This window comes from Macaca fascicularis, chromosome 7, assembly GCF_037993035.2.
Source record: "Macaca fascicularis isolate 582-1 chromosome 7, T2T-MFA8v1.1".
Classification (NCBI taxonomy): Eukaryota; Metazoa; Chordata; class Mammalia; order Primates; family Cercopithecidae; genus Macaca; species Macaca fascicularis.
Window position 1 is genome coordinate 30,106,816 of NC_088381.1, and position 21,193 is coordinate 30,128,008.

At 37.6% G+C, this 21,193-nt stretch overlaps 1 protein-coding gene across 5 annotated transcripts in view; it reads right to left on the minus strand.

Moving 5' to 3' along the window:
- The window catches only part of WDR72 (WD repeat domain 72), a 240,049-nt gene that overhangs the window by 158,930 nt on the left and 59,926 nt on the right, over positions 1-21,193 (minus strand). For all 5 annotated transcript variants that reach the window (XR_012416259.1, XM_073998488.1, XM_065547944.2 and 2 more), the window contains exon 13: positions 19,068-19,263. Coding sequence is in view for 4 of the 5 variants with exons in the window: in XM_073998488.1 (XP_073854589.1) it covers positions 19,068-19,263 (196 nt within the window). In the remaining variant the exon portion in view is untranslated. The remainder of the gene's footprint in view (positions 1-19,067; positions 19,264-21,193) is intronic.

Here is a 21,193-nt window from a genome sequence, read left to right on the forward strand (position 1 = left end):
AGCGAGACCCCGTCTCAAAAAAAAAAAAAAAAAAAAAAAAAAAAAAAAAAAGTCAGGTTTCAACAAAACCGCTGACAGTTATAATCAAATTCCACAAATCAAAATATTTGACCATCGAATCTGTCGTACAATGTATCATTTGTCTTTAGTTACTCATGAAGTTCATCGCCTTGCTCAGAAACATGTATGGAGATCGACCTAGTGCCTCCTTCCTAACAAAACCATTTCACAGTTACTGCATCTGAGTCCAGGAAATGTATAACTGACAGCGGTTCTCACCACACACAGGCGCCCTGGAAGTATGAAATTTAGCTAACTAGAAAATAATGGAAGGGTGGGGAAAGGGAATGAGTCTTAAAACATTACATTAGGGATAAAGGCACCTACCTTCATTCCTAAATGGAGTTGATACAATAAATTCAGCTATAAAATAGAATGTCAAAGACTTGGCTCATTTTGTACTATATAGAGGCCCTAATATGATAACAAACTTAGATTGGCTTCACATCAACCTTCTATACCTGCAGGGTATATAGGATACATTTTTAAAAAGTCCCTAACCACCACAACCCTAACCCCAACTCTGCCACAGCCTCCAGCACATTCACAGCAACGCTGGGATTCATCAGCTGGGCCACACTCAGCCCTCACGTCTAATCCTGACCACTGACCTCCAGAAAAATGGAATAAAGAGGTGTGGTGGGGGACAACTGAAAGAAACAGAAAGAACTGAAACACATGGAGGTTTAGAGTTGCTGAGATGTATAAAGATAGCAAAGAATGCATTAATTTTCGACACATTTTAAACTAGGGTTTTCTTGATAAGGTATCTACTTATTAAAAATTCCGGTGACAGAGCGAGACTCCGTCTCAAAAAAAAAAAAAAAAAAAAAAAAAAAATCCCTCTTTTTAAACACTTGCTAGCAGCATAACATCTACTATGACTTTAGGAGGACGAGGCAGGCACATAATGAGGTCATGAGATCGAGACCATCCTGGCCAACATGGTGAAACCCCTTCCCTACTAACATACAAAAAATTAACTGGGCATGGTGGCGCAAGCCTGGGTAATTTGTAAATTACCCAGTCCCAGCTACTCAGGAGGCTGAGGCAGGGGAATTGCTGGAACCTGGGAGGCGGATGTTGCAGTGAGCTGAAATTGCACCACTGCACTCCAGCCTAGCGACAGAGCGACACTGCGTCTCGGAAAAAAAAAAAAAAAGACTCAATTTTAATTTTTAACCTCACTCTAAGACTAAACACAATTTACAACCAAATTAAGAGGTAGATATTCACAGTCAAGTGTTTCTTAAGTATAACGTGAATAATATATTTAATTAATTCTACAATTATCTACTATATACAAAACTATAAAATTATACTGCTTCTGAGTATTTCAAAATTTCATTCATCCCATTGCATTGTTTAAATTTATTATACTAGGCATGTTATTTTTACATTTTAAAATATTTCAAAAGTAGATTTTGTCCCTCATGCTCTCAATTGCAGGTCAAGTTACTTATTGGATATAATATCCTTGAAGAGATTTGAGTCTGTCATTTATACGCTTGTGGTGTCAATTTATTTAATCAGATCAATCTCTTGCTGAGTTGATTTGGAATTTTTCCTGGAAAGAGGAAGAGTATTGGGAAAGGATAAATTGGGGTATGGTCTCCTGAATAAAGTGCTGGGTAAGGGGTGAAGTCCTTTGAGAGTTGTTTTGGTTATTTTTTTTTTTTTGGAGAGGAAGGATATAGTAGAGATGGGAGTATAAAAACATTTTAACTGTAATCACTTTTCCCTTGGGACATGGCAGTGGTTTGCCTTAGGCAAATAATGGGTGACTAACGCTCCAGCAGGCATGTCAGGATTTGTTTTGAAAGCACCAAGGCTCAGGGTACCCTAACTATAGTCCTGGCTCCCCAGTGCCACTTGTAAAATTCAATACCATATTACCTCAGCTAGTGATCTCAAAAGGCTCTCTCATCTCTTCACACTTCCTTTCTATAGACTCACTCACCAGTGAGGACTTCCAGAAAGATAGGACTGTCCTACCTGACCACCAGTGTAATAGGAAGACTTATACTAACAATCCCCAGTGACAGTCATCCTTATGTGATTCCCTCCCCTTTGAATATGATGGGATAGCCCTCCAGGGATTATCAAAGAGCAAAAGGAACTTTGCACATGTAATTAAGGTTTCTACTCAGTTGTCCTTATAATAAGGAGATTATTCAAATAGACCAGGCCTAATTAGATGAGCGCTTTGAATGCAGAAAGTTCTCTCCAGCCACTCAAACAAGAGGAAGTTGAGATTTAAAGCACTGGAAGTATTTGATGTGCCATTGCTAGCTTGGAAGTGGGAGGAGGCCATGAATAAAGATCAGGAAATGGCCTTTAGGAGCTGAACGCAACACCTGGCCACAGCCAGCAAGGACCTCAGACCGACAAGTGAAAAGAACTAAATTCTGGCAAGGACCTGAATTAGTTTGAAAGTGAATTGTTCCCCAGAGCCTCTAGATGAGAGCCCTGTTGGCTGACATATTTATTTTGCCTCATGAGATCCTAAGTAGAGAAGCTGGTTGAGTTTGCCTGGACTTTCAATTTACAGAATTGTGAGACAATAAATAGGTGTTGTTTTAAGCTGCTCAGTTTGTGTTAATTTGTTACGCACAATAGGAAATTAACATCACCAGGGCTTCTGGCAGTACTTTTATTCAGAACAACATATTTAGACTTCAAATATTTCAGTCATTCTTTACTACTTTATATGTGAAATTCTTGCTTCTTAAACATAATATAAAACTAAATGCATACAAATACATAAGTGTGATGGCTAGTTAGACATTTCATACTTTTTTATAACTCCTTCTCCTTTCTTACACCCTAAGTACTATAAGCCATTCAGATATTCTCTAAATAGCTGGTGATTCCACAATCATATACCACATCAAAAAGTTCCCTTCAAAGCACTCTATTTCCAAAGCAAGCTGATATGGTTTGGCTATGGCCCCACTCAGATCTCACATTTTAGCTCTCATAATTCCATGTGTACTGGGAGGGACCCAGTGGGAGGTAACTGAATCACGGGGTCAGGTTTTTCCTGTGCTGTTCTCATAATAGTGAATAGTCTGGTGGTTTTATAAAGTGGAGATCCCCTGCACACACTCTCTTTGGCTGCCATGGAGGACAAGACTTTGCTCCTCATTTGCCTTCCGCCATGATTGTGAGGCCTCCCCAGCCACGTGGAACTGTGTGAGTCGAGTAAACCTTTCTTTGTAAATTACCCAATCTCAGGTATGTCTTTATTAGCAGTGTGAGAACAGATGAATACAGAAGCACATGTAAGAGATAAAATATTGTTTTCTCATCCTTCTCTTCTTTAATTATCATCATCATGATCATCATCAAAATTGCCATTATCTACCACTAATTGAGTATTTTTAAGTGCCATTTAATTTTTACAACAATCCAGTAAAATGCAAAGAAATGGAGGTTCAGGAAGAATACGTGACAGGGTATTAGTGTGTCCTGTGGTTGGGAGGGTGATTAGGGAAAGTATTTTAACTAAAAAGACAGGAAGGGCCATAATGTTATGTGGTGGAGTTATATTTCCACCAGAGACCATGGGGACTGGCAGGTTTAGGGATAGATTTAAAGCAGGGAATGTTTGGTTGGCAATACAGAGAACAGAATTGAAGAAAGACCTTCATTGGCAAGACAATCAGGAAATTTTTCAATAGTTCATGTAAAAGATTAGAAAGATCCCAACCCATCTGCCCTTAAAACATTTTATTTTTTAATTTTGCCACCTCTGAAAATGTATAATTTTATGTTTTACTGTAGGCTTACAAAATAAATGTAGCAAGAGTTTATCTTTCAAATAATCTGACCATCACTAGACATTATTGATAGTATTGGGGCTAAGAAACAGGCACGATTAAGACTTCCATGGAACGGCTACACAGGTTCCCTATATAGCCAGTGGTCTTCGGTGGGTTCTTAATTCTATAGAACCATTTCCTTCCTCTTCTTCTTTGCCCAGAGCATTCCACCCTATCCCTTCTCACTATCATCCTTATTTCTGTAGCTTATAATCTCTGCTGCCACTTCCTCTAGGTGTTTTGTATACAGGTGCATATACTTTATCTCCACTATAGAGGGAGTCTTACATAACAGAGACTTTCTGGCATCAGACTTTGTCCTACCCAACTCTGAATTAGAGAACAACTTGCTCTTCCTCCCTTTTGCCAGACTCCCTGTCTGGTAAAGACCCCAGTATGTGTGGCTGCTTATCCTATGCCACAAGGTTCTATCCCCCACCTCTCATAACGTATAGATCATAGTCAAAAGCACCTGTGTTGACTTCTGGGTATATACCAAAAGTAATTGAAAACAAGGACATGAATAGATATTTGTATACCCATGTCCATAGCAGCATTATTCACAACAGCCAAAAGATGGAAGCAACCCATCAAATAATGAATGGATGAATAAAATGTTGTATACACCTAAAATGGAGTATCAGTCAGCCTTAAAAAAGGAAATTCTAACACATGCTACAAAATGGATGAACCTTGAAGACATCATGCTAAGTGAAATAAGCCAGTCACGAAAGAACAAATATTGCATGATTCCACTTATATGAAACACCCAATCCAGAGTAGGTCAATTCATAGAAACAGAAAGTAGAATAGCAGTTGCCAGGGGATTGGGGAAAAGGACAAATGGGGCATTACCATTCAGTGGGTATGGAGTTTCATTAAATAAGTTGAAAAAGTTGTGGAGATGGATGGTGGTGATGGTTGCACAACAATATGAGTATACTTAATGCCACTGAACTGTACCCTTCAAAAAGTTTAAAATGGTAAATTCTATGTTATGTAAAAATCCCACATCTTTGTTTACATTTTACCACAATCATCATAATAAAAAAGCATCTGTGTTAATAAGATAGCCCAAAGAAAATACAAAGAAAAAGAAAATTCTGAGAATAAAACCAAAGAATAATATACAGAAACCATGTAGAAGTAGGGCAGTCTGAGAAAGAGGGACCATTGGCCATCAGGAGAAGGCAGTGTCATATGAGGCTGAGGATGGAGAGAGGGAGGAAAGAAGGACAATGATGGCAGAGTGACTGCAGACAAGTACCTGTGACCCAGAGCATGGCAACTCAACTTGGCAGTGAGGTATAGGAAGAAGAGTTCCAATGGAAAAAGTGTGGCAAAGGCCAGATTAAACTGTATTAAATCAATGGGAGGCAAAGATACAGAGTAGAGATGGCATTTTGTAGGAAACCACCAGTTACTTTAGGAAGAATCTCAGAGAAAAATAATAGAAGCCCACAAGTCCTTATCCAAAACATTTGAGACCATATGAATTTAGAATTCACGATTTTTCAGATTTTGGAGAGATAAAATAATGCATATATGCATATTATATAATAACTGGAGCAAGGTCTAACAGAGCAGACAGTAATCAAACATGCTATATATCTGCAGCAAAAAAAAAAAAAAAAGCAAGAAAAGGAAGAATACTTATACTTAGTGAAATAAATAACCTTATACAATTTAAATTTTGGTTATGTTGCTTTACCACGAACCACTAAAAACTTTTATTTTCAGAGATTTTTAGATTTATAAATTTTGGCTAAGAAAATATAGGCCTATATCCATGGTAGCGAGATGGCCAGAACTAACCAGAAATATTCTCTGAGATAAGATGGGTTAATAGAATGCTCAGTTTCCTACAATATAGGATATTAACTCATGCATTTAGCTCCTATTTATATCTATACAAGTATGCTTAGTCATGCAATTCCAACCCCAAGCTTGGCTGATTGTTTTGTCTATGTCCTCAATGATTAGATCATAATGTACTAACAATTCTGTTAAATTCAGTGTTTAAAAGAAGCACAAGTTTCTTTACACAATTATTGATGGGAGATAACTTTGCTAACAGACAAAGCTTAAGAAAACTATCATGGTTGTAAGAAAAGGAGAGAAGTTCTTTTTTTTAAATGAAAGACCTCTAATAAGGAACATGTAACTGTAATTTTCAAACTTGACTTACGGTTGATACTTCTAGAAGTAAGAAAAATGTGGTGACCAAAGAAAGTTAACCTGCAGGGCAAATCGTGGGTTAAAGTCAATTGTTTTTATCAAATTTTCTTATTTTAGTTATCTTCCTAGAACCTCAACCCCATACATTTTCTAAATTTTTTTATTAGCAGAAAGTACAATTCATTTACTAAATTTACGAAAACAACCTGCGATCTGCTCAGCTGATGAACTGTAAGATGACATTGTGTGCCCTTCAGTGGAGTGCTGGGTACTCAGACGCTCCAAGGGCTGACACAAGTCCTTTGTCTTCTCAGCACATGGGCCTAAGTGGAATGGAACCTGCTTCCCTCAAATGTGAAAAGGACTGGGGAAAGTGGTGGGCCAATCTATGCCTGGGATGCATTGACAAGGCTGAGATTAGCAGGCAACGTTATTTGCAGCACAGAAGATAAAGTCTGACATTCCCTGAGTCGAATTCTCTGCTTGCCACTGCCAAGCCAAGGACTTGACCTTTGAATTTGTTTTCATCTGGTTCATCCCTAGAAACACAAAAGACCCTTCCCATAAAATCCTAACAGGTAAGTAAATGGTAGGAGTTGGATATTATTGATACAGTCAGATGAATCAAGTGCATCCGGTATCCTTTATCTCTCAGCCAAATCAGAGAACCTACTTTCCCAGAGAATAACAATCATTACAGTCCACTGAGTCTTGCGTTTCCAATTGTTTCTGTGGCAGCTGGCTACTGGGAAGTTGCTAGGAAATTGAAAAAAGGCAGCGTGGGGAGGGCAGATGGCTCCTTTGGGTTTATTTCCACTGAACGTTGCAGCTGTGAAACCCACTAACGTTCCAAGTGTCATATAAAATGCTTGCAAAAAGGGCCTAGTTAAGGGAGGAGCCAAAGAGCAGTCATCCTGATATGTTTCTTTTTCTACTGTTGTAGGTGAAGCCCCCATAAATGTTAAATGCAGATACCAGATACATAACAAACTACTCAGCCAGAACTCAATCCAAAAGTGTAATCAGACCACAGGAATCCCTAAACCTGATTACAGCCAGTATTTTCTTTACTAAAGGAAAACCCAGGAAGATAGCAACTGCCAAAGGAAACAATAAAGGCAGCAAAGGGTGGGACTTAATTGGTGAAAGTAATTTTAAGGGCAGACAATATTTATTTTTATCATTAGAATGAGATTGTATTGATTTTCCTATTTGTTTCTGAGCATACAAAATGTTCTGAAGACATCCTGCAAATACCACAATAATATGCCTAATGTATATTAGGATGCCAGGAGAACCAGAAAAAGGTGGAGTTGAATAATATCTCAATTAAAATGCACACACACAAACAAATACCTGTGTGTGGGTCACTTGAAAAAAAGTGAATCAAATGATGTAGAACTTTTGAAATAAGTCATGGATACCTAAAAACAATATAGAAATATGTTTATATAAAGTATAATCTTGTAATAAAATGTAGGTAATTCTTCTAATGTTTGTAACTGACAAAGACTGACAAAAACTCTACATTTGGGGAAAAAAATTACATGTGCCTGTTTTGTTGACAGCCTTTCAATGTGATACCTGAATTTTACAAAGCATATCAGAAACCACTCCATGCAGACCATTTTACTACTTCATCCTTGGAATGTCTTTACTTTGAAAAGTTTGTAAAACTATAAGATCAAGTTAACAATTACATAATTTCACCACAGTAGAGATCCATATTCACCAGATGGAATGAAAGATGATGACTGTGGTGGGCCTGCGGGGTGGGAGCATGCACTCACATGTCTGTGCATGCACATGCATGTAAAGATGTCCACTGGGTCTTGTCTCTACATTGAAATAAAAAATATATATACAGTGAGACTTACATGCCGCTCTTCAGTGATGCAGTAATAGTTGTTTGATTTAATTTGGTTCATAGTAAGGTCAAACTCTTTCTTATTACTGTATATTTGCTCTGATTTTTTTTTCCCACCATCTCTTCATGGACGCATGAAACTGAACGTTTGCAGAATATTCCAGGTCACCTCTTGAATGCTTTGCTGCTTAAAAGTTTCTTCCACCAGATACCCTAAATTGTCTCTCTCTAATTTAAAGTTCCATATATCTCTAGGGCACGGGCAAAATACTGCCAGACTCTTTGCTAAAGCCTAACAAGAGTCACCTTTATTCCAGTTCCTAACATATCTTCCTGTCTTCTTCTGAGCCCTGTAAACTGTTCCAACTTCCGCTTGGTATTCAGTTCCAAAGTTGCTTTCATATTTTCAGGTTATATTTATAGCAGTACTCCACTCTACTTGTACCAGTTCTCTGTATTAGTCTGTTTTCACACTGCTATAAAGAAATAACAGAGACTGATAGTTTATGGAAGAAAGAGGTTTAATTGACTCACATTTCTTTATGACTGTGGAAGCCTCTGGAAACTTACAGTTATGGCAAAAGGTGAAGGGGAAACAAGGGATGCCTTACACAGTGGTAGGAGAGAAGCATAAAGGGGCAACTTCCAAACACTGTTAAAATCATCAGCTCTTGTGAGAACTCCCTCAGTATCATGAGAACAGTATGGGGGAAACTGCGCCCATGATCCAACCACCTTCCAACAGGTCCCTCCCTTCCCTCAACACATGGAGATTACAATTTGAGATGAGATTTGGGTGGGGACACAGAGCCAAACCATATCAGGGTATATACACATACTTAGAAGGCATAAGTTCTGATGTTTGGCATCAGAATAGGGTGACTAGAGTTAACCGCAATGTATTATAAATTTCATAGTAGCTAGAAGGGATAACCTGATTGTTCCCGACACATAGAAATGATAAATACTCAAGGTGGTGGAAACCCCAAATACCCTAACCTGATCATTACGCATACCAGCAGATAAGAAAATATCACATGTACCCAATAAATATGTATCAATACAAAATTTAAAAAAATAAGGATAGTATCTTCTCGACATAAAATTTACTTTCATTTTTATACTAATTGAATCCTATGAAATAACTGTCTTTGGCTACTATAAATTGCTCTTTCTCTTTCTTACATTACATTATGTATTTTACATGTATCTATTTCCCCATAGAAAATAGATTTTAAACACACACACACACAATACAGTGAATATTAAGATATATTAATTTATAATTACTCGGGTAAGAACCATGCAGGAGAGAGAGAAAGAGGAAGAAGGAACCTAATCAATGATCTATCTATCTATCTATCTATCTATCTATCTATCTATCTATCTATCATATATATATGCTCTGATTTTTTTTAAAAAGTATATGGACGGCAAATACAGACAGCCTGACAAATAAAACAGCAGATTTTGACTTATTACTTCCCACTGTACTGCTACCAATCGAGTAATTCAAAATCTCTTAGACTAACAGGAGTTGTTAACTTTTTTATACCATGAACCCCTTCAACAATCTGGGGATGTCAATGAACCCTTTTTTCCCAGTAGTGATTTAACATTTGTAAATAAAATAAATATGATTATAAAGGATATCAATTAATTTTTAAAATCAGCAAAATCTTAAAATCACAATATGAAAATAAATATGAGCATATCTTTGCATATGTTAATATACAAAAGAAAGAAAACACTGAAAGTATAATAGACCAACTTTTAACAATCATTTTCTGCAAATGTTGAGATTCTACCACTTTTAAGAATTGTCTTTATACTTACTGTATATTGTTTTTTTTTTTTTAACTGAGGTAACATTGACATAACATACATTAACTACCCAATTCAGTGGCATTGAGTGCATTGACAATGTTGTATGACCACCATCTCTCTAGTTTCAAAACATTTTCATCTTCCTGAAGGAATACCCCATACCATTAAGTAATCACTCCCCATTCTCCACCCTCCCACAACCGCATCTCCTGACAACCACCAATCTGCTTTCTGTTTTTATGGATTTGCCCTTTTTGGATATTTCATATAAAAAGAATCATACAATATGTGCATTTTTGTATATGTCTGATTTCTTTCACTTAGCATGTTTTCAAGGTTCATCCAAGTTATAGCATGAATCAGTACTTCATTCATTTTGAGGGTTGAGTAACACTTCATTGTATGTGTATATTATGATTTGTTAGACTAACAGGAGATTAGTCTATGGAGATTCCTCCACTGATGGACATTTAGGTTGTTTCTGTACTTTGGCCATTATAAATAATTCTACTGTAAACATTTATATACAAGTTTCTGTGTGGGTATGTTTTTATTTCCTTTAGGTATATACCTAGGAGTGGAATTGCTAGGTCATTTCGTAATTCTACTTTTAACTTTTTGAGGAAATGTCATACAGTTTTCAAAAGTGGTGGTACCATTTTATATTCCCACCAGCAATGTACAAGGGTTCCTATTTTCCCCATTTTTGCTAATACTCTTTGTTTTCCACTTTTTAAATTATAAGTACCCTAGTGAATATGAAATGGAATTTCATTATAATTTTGATTTGCATTTCCCTGAAGAATAATGATGTTGATAACCTTTATAGGGTCTCATTCTGCCACCCAGGCTGGAGCACAGTGGCATAATTACAGCTCACTACAGCCTCAACCTGCCCGGCTCGAGTGATCCTCCTACCTCGACCTCCAGAATAGCTAGGACTACTAGCACATACCACTGTGCCTGGCTAATTTTTTAAATTTTTTGTAGAGATGGATCTCACTATGATACCCAATCTTGTCTCAAACTCCTGGACTCAAGTGATCCTCCCACCTTAGCCTCCCAAACCACTGAAATTACAGGCATGAGCCACCTTGACCAATCCTATGTCCTTTGCAGAATTGAGTGACTTGTCTTTTGTTGCTGTGCCATAAGAGTTCCTTTTATATTCTGGGTATTAGACCATTAATAGATGTTTAATTTGCAAATTACTTTTCCCATTCTGTAGATTGTCTTTTCACATTCCTAATAATGACCTTTGATACACAAAAGTTTTTAAGTTTTGTAAACTTCATCCATTTTTTTCTTTCATTGCTCAGGTTTCTTTTTTATTACAGCAAACATGATAGATAGATAGATAGATAGATAGATAGATAGATAGATAGATAGATAGAGAGAGAGACAGACAGATAGATAGATAGATATTTAACAAAAATAAAGCCAGTATTCCACATACAGTAACTTCATACATCTTTTCTGCAAACATTGTGTGTTAAGTATCTTCATTATTACCATGAAGAAACTAGGTCTCTGATCAATTTAGGGATTTGCCAAAGACTGCACATGTTAATAGTGGAAAAATCTTGTCTTTGAACACTAGGCAATAGTATTAGTTTGACAGATTAAAGGTGAATAATTAATCACATGGCATTACTTGTGCTCATGGAAGCTAAATATTTTTTCATTCAATAAATATTTGTTGAGTTCTTCCTATGTGTCAGGTGCCATATCAGCTTCTAGAAATAGAACAGTGAACAATACAGGCAGAATTCTTGCCCTCAAGATGTTTTCAGATTAGTGAGAAAGACAGATGTTAACCCCAGAAGTGTAAGTATGAGAGGGGAAGTGCATTGTGCTATGGGAACAAGTCATAAAACTCCCCACAGGAAAACTTATCGGTACATTTGGATACTTTAGTATATTCCATATGCCACATTCTTATATGTTGCTTTATATTTTTTTAAATTGTTTCAGAGGTACAAGTTTTCCCTGATTACACTGAAAGCTCTTTAAGGAGGGAAACCATATGCGATATTTCTAGTGTCCTTCACAGTGGTATGCATTTCACCAGAACAGGAAATAATTATTGAGCACAACTAGAATGGAGAGAAGGAGCTAAGGAGTCAGGAATAATGAATCCTTAGCACACACTAGTACTGTAATTCATGAAGGATTTATAATAAATAATAGTTAATGTTTATTCAGCCCTTGCTGCCATTAAGAGACAGTGTTTTGAGGAGTTCAAACTTGATTTATTTAATATAGAATAAAAAGAGTAGAACAAGAATTCAAACCCAGGCAAGCTGACTCCCAGGGCTCATGTACATAACTCCTCTGGACATTGTCACCTACTTAAGAGATCAAATTTTGACAACTGTGTAAATATTCGTAGCTAAACTGCAAAGTTCATATACAAAAGCATGTGCATACGCATGCAAACGTGCACATGTACAATATTGCATGAATCAAAATCACAAATTGCATTTGTGATTTTGCACTGTGATAACTAGGGCAAAGGAGACAGAAACAAAGATTCAAAAAATGGTCAGTAAACTAAAAATATATGTTGAGTAATAACATCAGTAATTATTATAGTAAAGAAGAAAGAGGTCTGGAAAAGGTGATACAGGAAAAATCCCGCTCTATACTTTAATGTATCCTATTTTTCTTTTCTAAAACCAATCATCCCAAGAGGGTTCCATCTGTAATCTACCACAACAAAATAATGTGGCTTCGAGAAAATGACATACTAGAGAGACTATTACCTGCAGGATGCGGCATACCCCAAACCTACCCTTAACATACCTATAATGAAAATCGTATACTGGTTATGCTGACGAGACTGTCAACACAACATAACCTTGCCCTGATATCTACAAAGTGGTGACCTTGAGGAGAAAACCAAGCAATATTGTTTCTCAGAATGGTATAGTTGGTCACTAGTGTAAATTGCAGTGTTATTTTATATGTATGGGAATACTAGATGTTATATGCCGTAAAAGAAGGTGACCAAGTAAAACCTGTGAACTGGCAAATTACTTCTCCATGTAGTAAACTTGTATGATATTTTGGTGTGGCAAAGTAGGAATTTAACTACACAATTCTAGTCTACTGAGGCAAACATGGCTATATTCTGAAAAACTGTGTCTTGCACATATTCTACATACCCCTCACTGTAAACTATTAAAGCAAACTCAAATCTATAGGACAAGATTAAACACTGAATATTTTTGAAAAACATGAGCTATTAGCTATTGGTTGACAAAACTCATTTCTTTATACTTTTATCTTTTTCTTTTTTCTTTTAAAAACTTTCTAATTTAGTTATTTCTAAGCCTATGCACTTTGAAAACGTGGAAGAACAAATGCTCCACTTCGCAGTATTGTGAATTGAATAATTTTCCAGCTAACTACTACTAATTCTAATAAGAAAAAGAAATTAAAAGATGGAAGTTTTGGCTTCCTGCTGGCAAGGCAAAAAAGAAAGAAAATTTAACACCCGTGGTGAAAATAAGTCTGAAACGAATCTTCTTCCTTACTTCCTTAATTTCTTATGAATAGGTTTTGTTTCAATGCTCTGCATAAAAAACGTTTGTTTTAAAACTTGGAGTGTATTTTCCCACAGAAACCATGTCATAATCAGAGGCTGGGTGCTCATGCCATGCTACAGTCATGAGGCTTTCTGCTCAGTGTTACACAGTCCACATTACCTGAGCAGGAACTGGAAGAAATGAACAAAAATAGAGTCCCCTGGACCCTGATTTCTACCTACTAATTGGTCAAAGCCTTCAGTCCCCTAAACCCAAGCCCCAAGCTGCTTCTGAGATGTCCTTAGGTCCGGAATCCACCATGGATATAACACTTTTAAATATTCTTCCTGGAGCCCCAGCAGTACCTGGGAAGACGCCAGCCCAGTTCTCCAACAGGAGTCACGGGATGTGGACTGGCAGCTTCGCATAGTCTGTGCAGAGATCTGTGGGAGCTTGCTGAATAGGGGGAGCAATTTCAGCATTTTTATTTTTTGGCACATATCTTCCTATGAGCACAAGAAAGACAGCGCTGAGCAGTGATACATAGCTTTTGCTTCTCCTCCTTTCCCATCAGCTGTCGCTTCTGCTATCAGAGTGCCCGCCACAAACAGCCTCCCCGCTTGTAATTTGCTGCGGCTAATCTGTCATCTGAGAAATCAGATGACCAGAGCCGTTAGAACTACGTGTAAATTTAGAGTCAAGCTCTGAAAGACAGCCAGAGACCCTCTCCTTTAGGAGATCTTGTAGCAGGTTTCCTGGCAGCCATCTCCTTTCTTTGCAAAGCTGTTCTTATCTAATTCCCTGCTTGACAGTCTCAAAAGGTGACCTCCGTCTGCAAGAGATGTTCCTATTGCACGATAAGTGAAGGACACACCAGAATGGAAGAAGGAGACATACAATGTAGTGCCTGTGCCAACACGTACTCTGGGGACATTCAAACTCACAAAACTTCTCTGTGTTCCGTTTCCTCACTGGGAAAACGGGTATAACTATGCCCGTCCTGCTTACAGTGAGGTCTAATGGATTAAACGTTTTCTGCTGCTTTAAGAATGAGTTATTATGAAATCAATGTCTTTAAAAAAAACAACCATCTTTCTCAGGGATCTGTAAACTATAGATGCAGGCCAAATCCAGCCTGCTGCCTGTTGCTGTAAGTAAAATTTTATTGAAACACAGCCTCACCCTCTCCTTTATGTAGTGTCTATGGCTTCGCTTATGCTACAACAGGAGAGTTCAGTAATTGCAACAAAGATCTATGGACCACAAAGCAGAAAACATCTATTATCCAGCCCTCTACGGAAAAAAAGTGTTTCTGATCCATCTTAAGATATTTTTAAAAAGTATTATTTTTAAGCAAACAAGATTTCATTGTCCCCGCCCCACACACACACAATGCAATTACTTAATATGGCGTATTTCCCAACATAGCTTGTACACTTAACAGAAGACCTTCAATAGAAAGTTACATTAATAACGCATAAGATATTCATTAGACAAATTATCTGCTATGTAAATCCACTACGGTGAAAAGAGTAGTACTCAGAATTATTTTCAATTCAATTCTTAAAAGAATAATTAGCTCAGAGCTAAGATTTATTTCTGGTATGTAATTTAGGGAAAATAAAATCAGTAATACATTATTACCCCTATTGTGTCTCACAGCAATGAGGGCGACCAAGCCGCCCAGAGTTGTCAGTGCCAAATACACTGTGGGAGCTCAAATATTAATCAAAATGACATCTGCAATATTTTCCTTTCCTAATCAGGTCTAAACATCGTGGGACATCCGGCAAATCAATAAGCAAAACTAGATGCCCTCATCACTCCTAAACTGGCAGCACTACATTTTTAGCCAGAAGATGAGGGCCCTCAGTGTCACACAAACATTTCTTTACCTCAGTTGTTTGCCACTTCCAAGAGATAAGTGTGCCCACCTACGATCCCAAAATTTACCCTGTCATCCATCTCACTATGCCACCTATCACAGAAAGAAACACCCCTTTTCAGTCCAAGATAAAATAGGCACAGTGGTACATGACTGTCGAATATGCTTATGTATTCTGCCAAAGAGACTCATAAGTAAAGTGAGAATAGGCTGTTATAAAGTATTTGTGAAAAATGGAAGAGGCCTCACATCCTGTCCTCTATAACCAAGGAAAGGTGGCACAGGGACTTATGCTATACCCCATACTTCCCAAGCGCCCACCAAGGCAGACTTTTGATAAGTTGAGAATTAATTACTTTTGGCTTCAAGCCCCTTTTCCTGCCTTTTCTTTCTAGTCCCCTTTCCTCAAAACTCTTATCCCACTAACACCTCCTATTTTCTCTCTGTGGGCTCTGGAATTGCTCTAGTGCTGAAAGATCTGATAAATACCTTTATGTCAATTTATTCCTCCTTCACGTAGTTAGAGGAGCAGAGTGCTGGAGAAATGAAAGTAGGAGTAAGTCTGTTCACATGGAACTAAGTGTGAACCCTATGGAGAGAATAGCAAAACTAAAAGGCCAAGGCCCGGGAAAAATTGACTGGAACACGAAATACACAGACCTTCACTTCAGGAGGTGAGACATGCCCCGTGAACTCCAAATCCCTAAGGAAGACTTGAAGCAGAAAGCTAAGAACCTGCTTACAATTGGGCAGGATCTAAAAGCCACAATTGGCCAATGTTAAGGTGAACATTCATACTCAATCTACTGAGGCAAGAGCATTTGGATTAATTAGTTCACTCATTCATTCATCATTTGTGTGCCAGGCACATCCATGAGCTAGTATATTCCACACCTTCAAATAGCTGTTTTCAGCCTGTTTTGGCTTTAGTTGGTATTTTCCCCCTAGCTTTATGAAAATTTAAATGGAAACACTTCCGGATCTCAGACCATTCAACCTTTACAAGTAGAGAATAAAACAGAAATCAAGGACAGTAAACATGATGGAAGCATCTTAGCCAGCTGAAATCCGACTTGGAAAAGAAAACATAATTCACTACATTGTAACCAAAATTAAAATCGCAGAGATTAAAGGCAAAACACAACAAAGGCAACACCAGACACAAGAATAAAGGAACAACATAAACTTATTCAAAAGAAATGAATGTGATAATAGAAAGTTGGGCCACCAGCCACCTTCACAGGGTGTTGTGAGGCTCAAAGGAGGTGGTCAATGGGATGGTGCTTTAAGAAGTGAAGAGGTCCATCACAAATGTGAAGGTCTGGGTAGAATCACTAATACTATCATCACCAATTACAAGCCCATCTTAAGATGAGTTGAGATTGTTTTTAAACTATTAATACAGATAACCAAAAGATGAACAACTTATATTCTGTAGGTTACTTTGGCACTAAACCTGTGCATATTGTTTGATATGGAAATTCTAAAATAAACTTGTTTATAGAAAACAGTATAAATAACCAACTATAGGAGATTCCTCAATTAAAGCCTAGTATGTCCATAATGACAACTCTATCGATTATTGTCCATGTGACAACCCACTCCAACCTTTCCTACCCTCTGTGTCCTTCCTTCTTTGTGCACAGGGAGGCTGATGCCTAGAACTGAATGCCCTTCCCCTCTCACTTTCAGTGGATTAATTAATGGAGGTGACTGCAGAAGAAGAAAGAATTTCTTCCAACCCTCCCCTCTCTATGTGAGTCCTGCATCTCTGGCAGGAGCTGCTTCTTTTCTATGACTTCATGGGGTGACCACTCCTCCTCAGCTTCAACTCTCACTGGGTCCCAGCAACAATGTTTTCTCCTCTTTTTGCTTCAGTCCTAGAGGTGGCCAGAGCTTCCTGATGCTGCCAGTGCCTGGGTGCTGGGAGCGCTCACCATCCGTTCCTTGTCTGGCCCCTAATCCCTGCCCACACCTCTATAAACAGTCCTTTCATTCAAGTCTCTTCATTTGACCCATCTGGGTTGACTTCAGTTTCCTGCCAGGACTGTGACTGAAATAAAATATAGACTAAAATACAGTAAATATCTATTTATTGACATAGAAAAATGCCTGACAGAAAGTAGATCAAAATATTAATAGCACTTATTAATTAGTAGGATAGGATTATTTGTTTTTCTTTGTATCTATTTTTCAAATGTTCTTCAAAATTTGGTTATGTATTTGAGGGAGTATATAAGAGAAATAACAAAATTAAAATACAGAATGGGAATAAATATAATCTCAGGAAGTACTAACGGTTTGGCTTTGCTTTACTTCCCACTCTGCCAAAAAAATACATAAATAAAAAGTTACATAGCCTGAGGGTGTCCCGATGGGAAAAGGGGACCATGAACACTCGGGGGGTGCCCAGATATTTATTTATTCTTGCTGGATTCTATCACCCATGAAAAATAAGTTTAGTTACCAAGTGTTCACAATTGAAAATGCAATTGGGCACATTAATAAGCATATGTGATTTACAGGCTTTATTTTACAAGCAGAAGTCAAGACTTCGCTGCATTTGTTGATAGTAACAATAGTCAACCATCACTAAGGGCTAACCGCCTGCAGGCACTGTTTACAAGCATTGTAGGTATTAGCTCATTTAATCCTGACAGGAAGGCAGTATTATTATCCCATTTCACAGATGAGGAGATTGACAAGCAAAGAAGCAATGTAATATGATCCGAGGTCCTATTAACAGGCTCTGGAGGCAAGCCCAGGCTTTACGGCCTATTTTATCTATTATACTTAACTGTATTGCTCAGATCAAGAATTCCAGAACTCTCCTAATTTTGTGTATATTGTGCAAAGAACAAGCAAGATCCTCAAACTGGTTCACCACTTATTAGCTGTACAGTCTTGTACATTTATTTATCACATCTGCAAATTCCTCATCAATAAAATAGTGAATAATACTTCTCCAACCTACCTCAGAAGTTGTGAGAATCTAAGGGGAAAATGAGCAGGAAAGCCCATCAAAGCTATAAAACAATTTACAAATGTAAGGCAGTATGAGGTTGCACCCTCTAAACACTAGTACATTAGTCATCATCACTTACACACAACAGTCAAATGCAAAGAAAATAGCAATTATTTTGGTGAAGTATGGCTCTAAACTATAATATTATAAACTATCCCAGTCTGTTAATAACACCCAACATAAAACCACCACTGATTAATCAATAAAAATCATGCTATAGATTCAGTGAAATGTACTCTCAAACGAACTCCCCTGACTCATGTTCATTAATTACCTCACCTTATTTGATATATTCCAGCATTTTCTGGAATGTATTACTCTCAATCTTTAGTTATGTAGTAGTTTTTTTTTTTTTTTAATTTTAAAGTTCAAACTCTACATTCTCTATGATATGATATCAAAAGTTCAATTGAGCCACTCAGTTTTCAGTTTTCCTGACTCAACTTTTTGGAGTTTTATAATTAATTATATTCCATTATTACTGATCATCAATTAGCTCAAAATGTTGCTGAGATGGTGAGCATGCTGAAGAAAGCATAATTTAATGATAATTTGAGACCAGTAGGACACTAAATTTCTCTCTTGTTAATAATTAAAGTAGATAACTTATGTTTTTATTTTTAGCTTCCAGAAATATCCAGCTCATTCCTGTGCACTGCCCTGTCAGCTAATCATCAGTTGGCCAGGATCTGACTTAGGCTGCTGTGTTTTATTTTGCACACATGCCTTTAACTGAAGCCATTAAATGCAACCCAAACAAAGGTTAAAGCAAGTGAGGTCATCACCGCGTCTTCTCTGAAACTTTCCATCTGGTCAAATGCTTGTACATCATAAATATATAAAGAATGAAAGGGGTAAAATTTCAATTTACCTGTTTCAATTTCCCAAATATAGACTGAGTCATCTGCACATCCAACAATTAAAAAATTCTCAACCGGGTGCCATTTTATCATCCTCACAGGAAAAAGGTGCTTCCGGGCACGCAGGAGGCAACTCTTTCCCTCAAGGTGAAGGAGAGCCACGGAATGGTCACTGCATACACAGCAAATTATCTGCTCACCCCTTAGCTGTGAAAAAACAACACGCTTATATAAGTAAATAGTCAAATGCTTTCTTTATGAGTAAGTCAGATTTTTTCCTCCCAGTAACATACAAAAGTTTTGTTAAAGCCCCATTTACAAAAAGGATATTTCTGCTTTCTACAGCACCTTTCCATGTAAACCTCTACAGGGGAGCTTTAAACACTGAGTCGAGTCTAAGCTCAACAACTTCTCAGGAAGGTCACAAGATGAATCCAGGACAGATCTACTTATGAGATAAATGAAGGACTTGACCATCACTCAGCAAATTCAGGCAGGGAGGCAGACATCGGAAATAATGCAGAATAAAATAAACCCCAGAACTAATTTGTTGCCACAAAAAGAAGCTATTTGTAGACACAAGCTTAGGCCCAAGGGTATCATGAGCTGATATTTTCCACTTAAAGCCTCAAAATGTGATTTGGTGCTGTTCCCAGAACTATACAGATTCTAATCCAAACAGGAAACTCAGTGTAGACACAATCTAAAAGAGGTAAGCATTAGATAGCTCCAACTGAATGTACAGCCTCAAAGACATAAGGACCAAAAATAGGCTCCCAGGACAATAATCCTTAAGATACTTTTTAAAAAGTCAGCATGTGGTTACCTTGAACAGGTTAGGACAATTACTATCCAAGGTGGATTCTCATGATCTAGCCAGAATTTTGGCTGTTTTGTTGAAAGCATCAGTTTGGAGACCTTGAGACACCCATTACTCATCATTAACCTCTCTGGAGGCGGGTATGCGGGGAGTACTAGGGTACATGTTTTCTTTCCTAACTCTTTATTAAGTGGACTCCAGAAATTGTAAGGAAAAAAAAATCACAAAATGGCAGGTGTGATAGATCTGGAGCCTAGACTTGCCGAATGAATCAGATGTCATTTTTCCCTAACCATTCTATCTCCTGGAGAACCTGCCCATCCCACAGCTTCTAGAGCAGGCAGTCCAACGTGCTCCAGGAAACTTACATACATACACACACAGACCATGTGAACACAAATCTTATGGTTAGGAATAGACTATCAAGAAACAATATTTATAAGCCAATTAACTGACTTAAAAAATCATTTTACCTGTGTTACCATGTCCTTTTACGACAGAGGAAATGCAAAAGTTGTTTGTTCATTTTTTTTTTTTAAGTCAACTTTATAAAAGCTGAATTTAAGTTGACATTTCATAAGAAAATTCTACCTAAAGCGATTTCATTTTGCCCCTGACAAGGTAGATGCTCACAAACTTATTAAAGCTCATTCTCTGTTAAATAAATGAATAAGCAAATAAAAACCCATTTAAGAAGAAAATGTGCTGGACGCAATAGCTGACACCTGTAATGCCAGCACTTTGGGAGGCAGAGGTGGGAAGATTCCTTGCATCCAGGAGTTGGAGACCAGCCTGAGCAACAAAGCAAGATCCTGTCTCTACAAAAACAAAAATAAAAAACAGTAGCTGGACTTCATGCCTGTAGTCTCACCTACTTGGGAGGCTGAGGCAGGAGGATCCCTGGAGCCCAGGAGGTTGAGGCTGCAGTGAGCCATGATCAAGCCACTGTACTCCAGCTTGGGTGACAAAGTGAGATGCTGTCACAGACACACACGACAAATGCAACTATTTATCAATATTGTTATAAAAAGAAATTCTTGACTAGGTCTTGCTTTGTTGCCCAGGCTGGAATGCACTGGCATGATCTCGGCTCACCACAAAATGGAAGTTATTGAAGGCAAAAGTTAATTTCTAATTTATAGATTCCTATATTGTTCGGCTTGTTTTTGCCTTGAGTATCTACTTTTATTTTTAAAAGATAATTTCATTGAAAACGAAGATATAGAACTAGAGGAAAAAAAAACCAGATGTAAGTACTTGAAGAGAAAGAATTAAGTGGCTGTTGTAAAGCTAAGCATTGACTAAATCTTTGCTTTA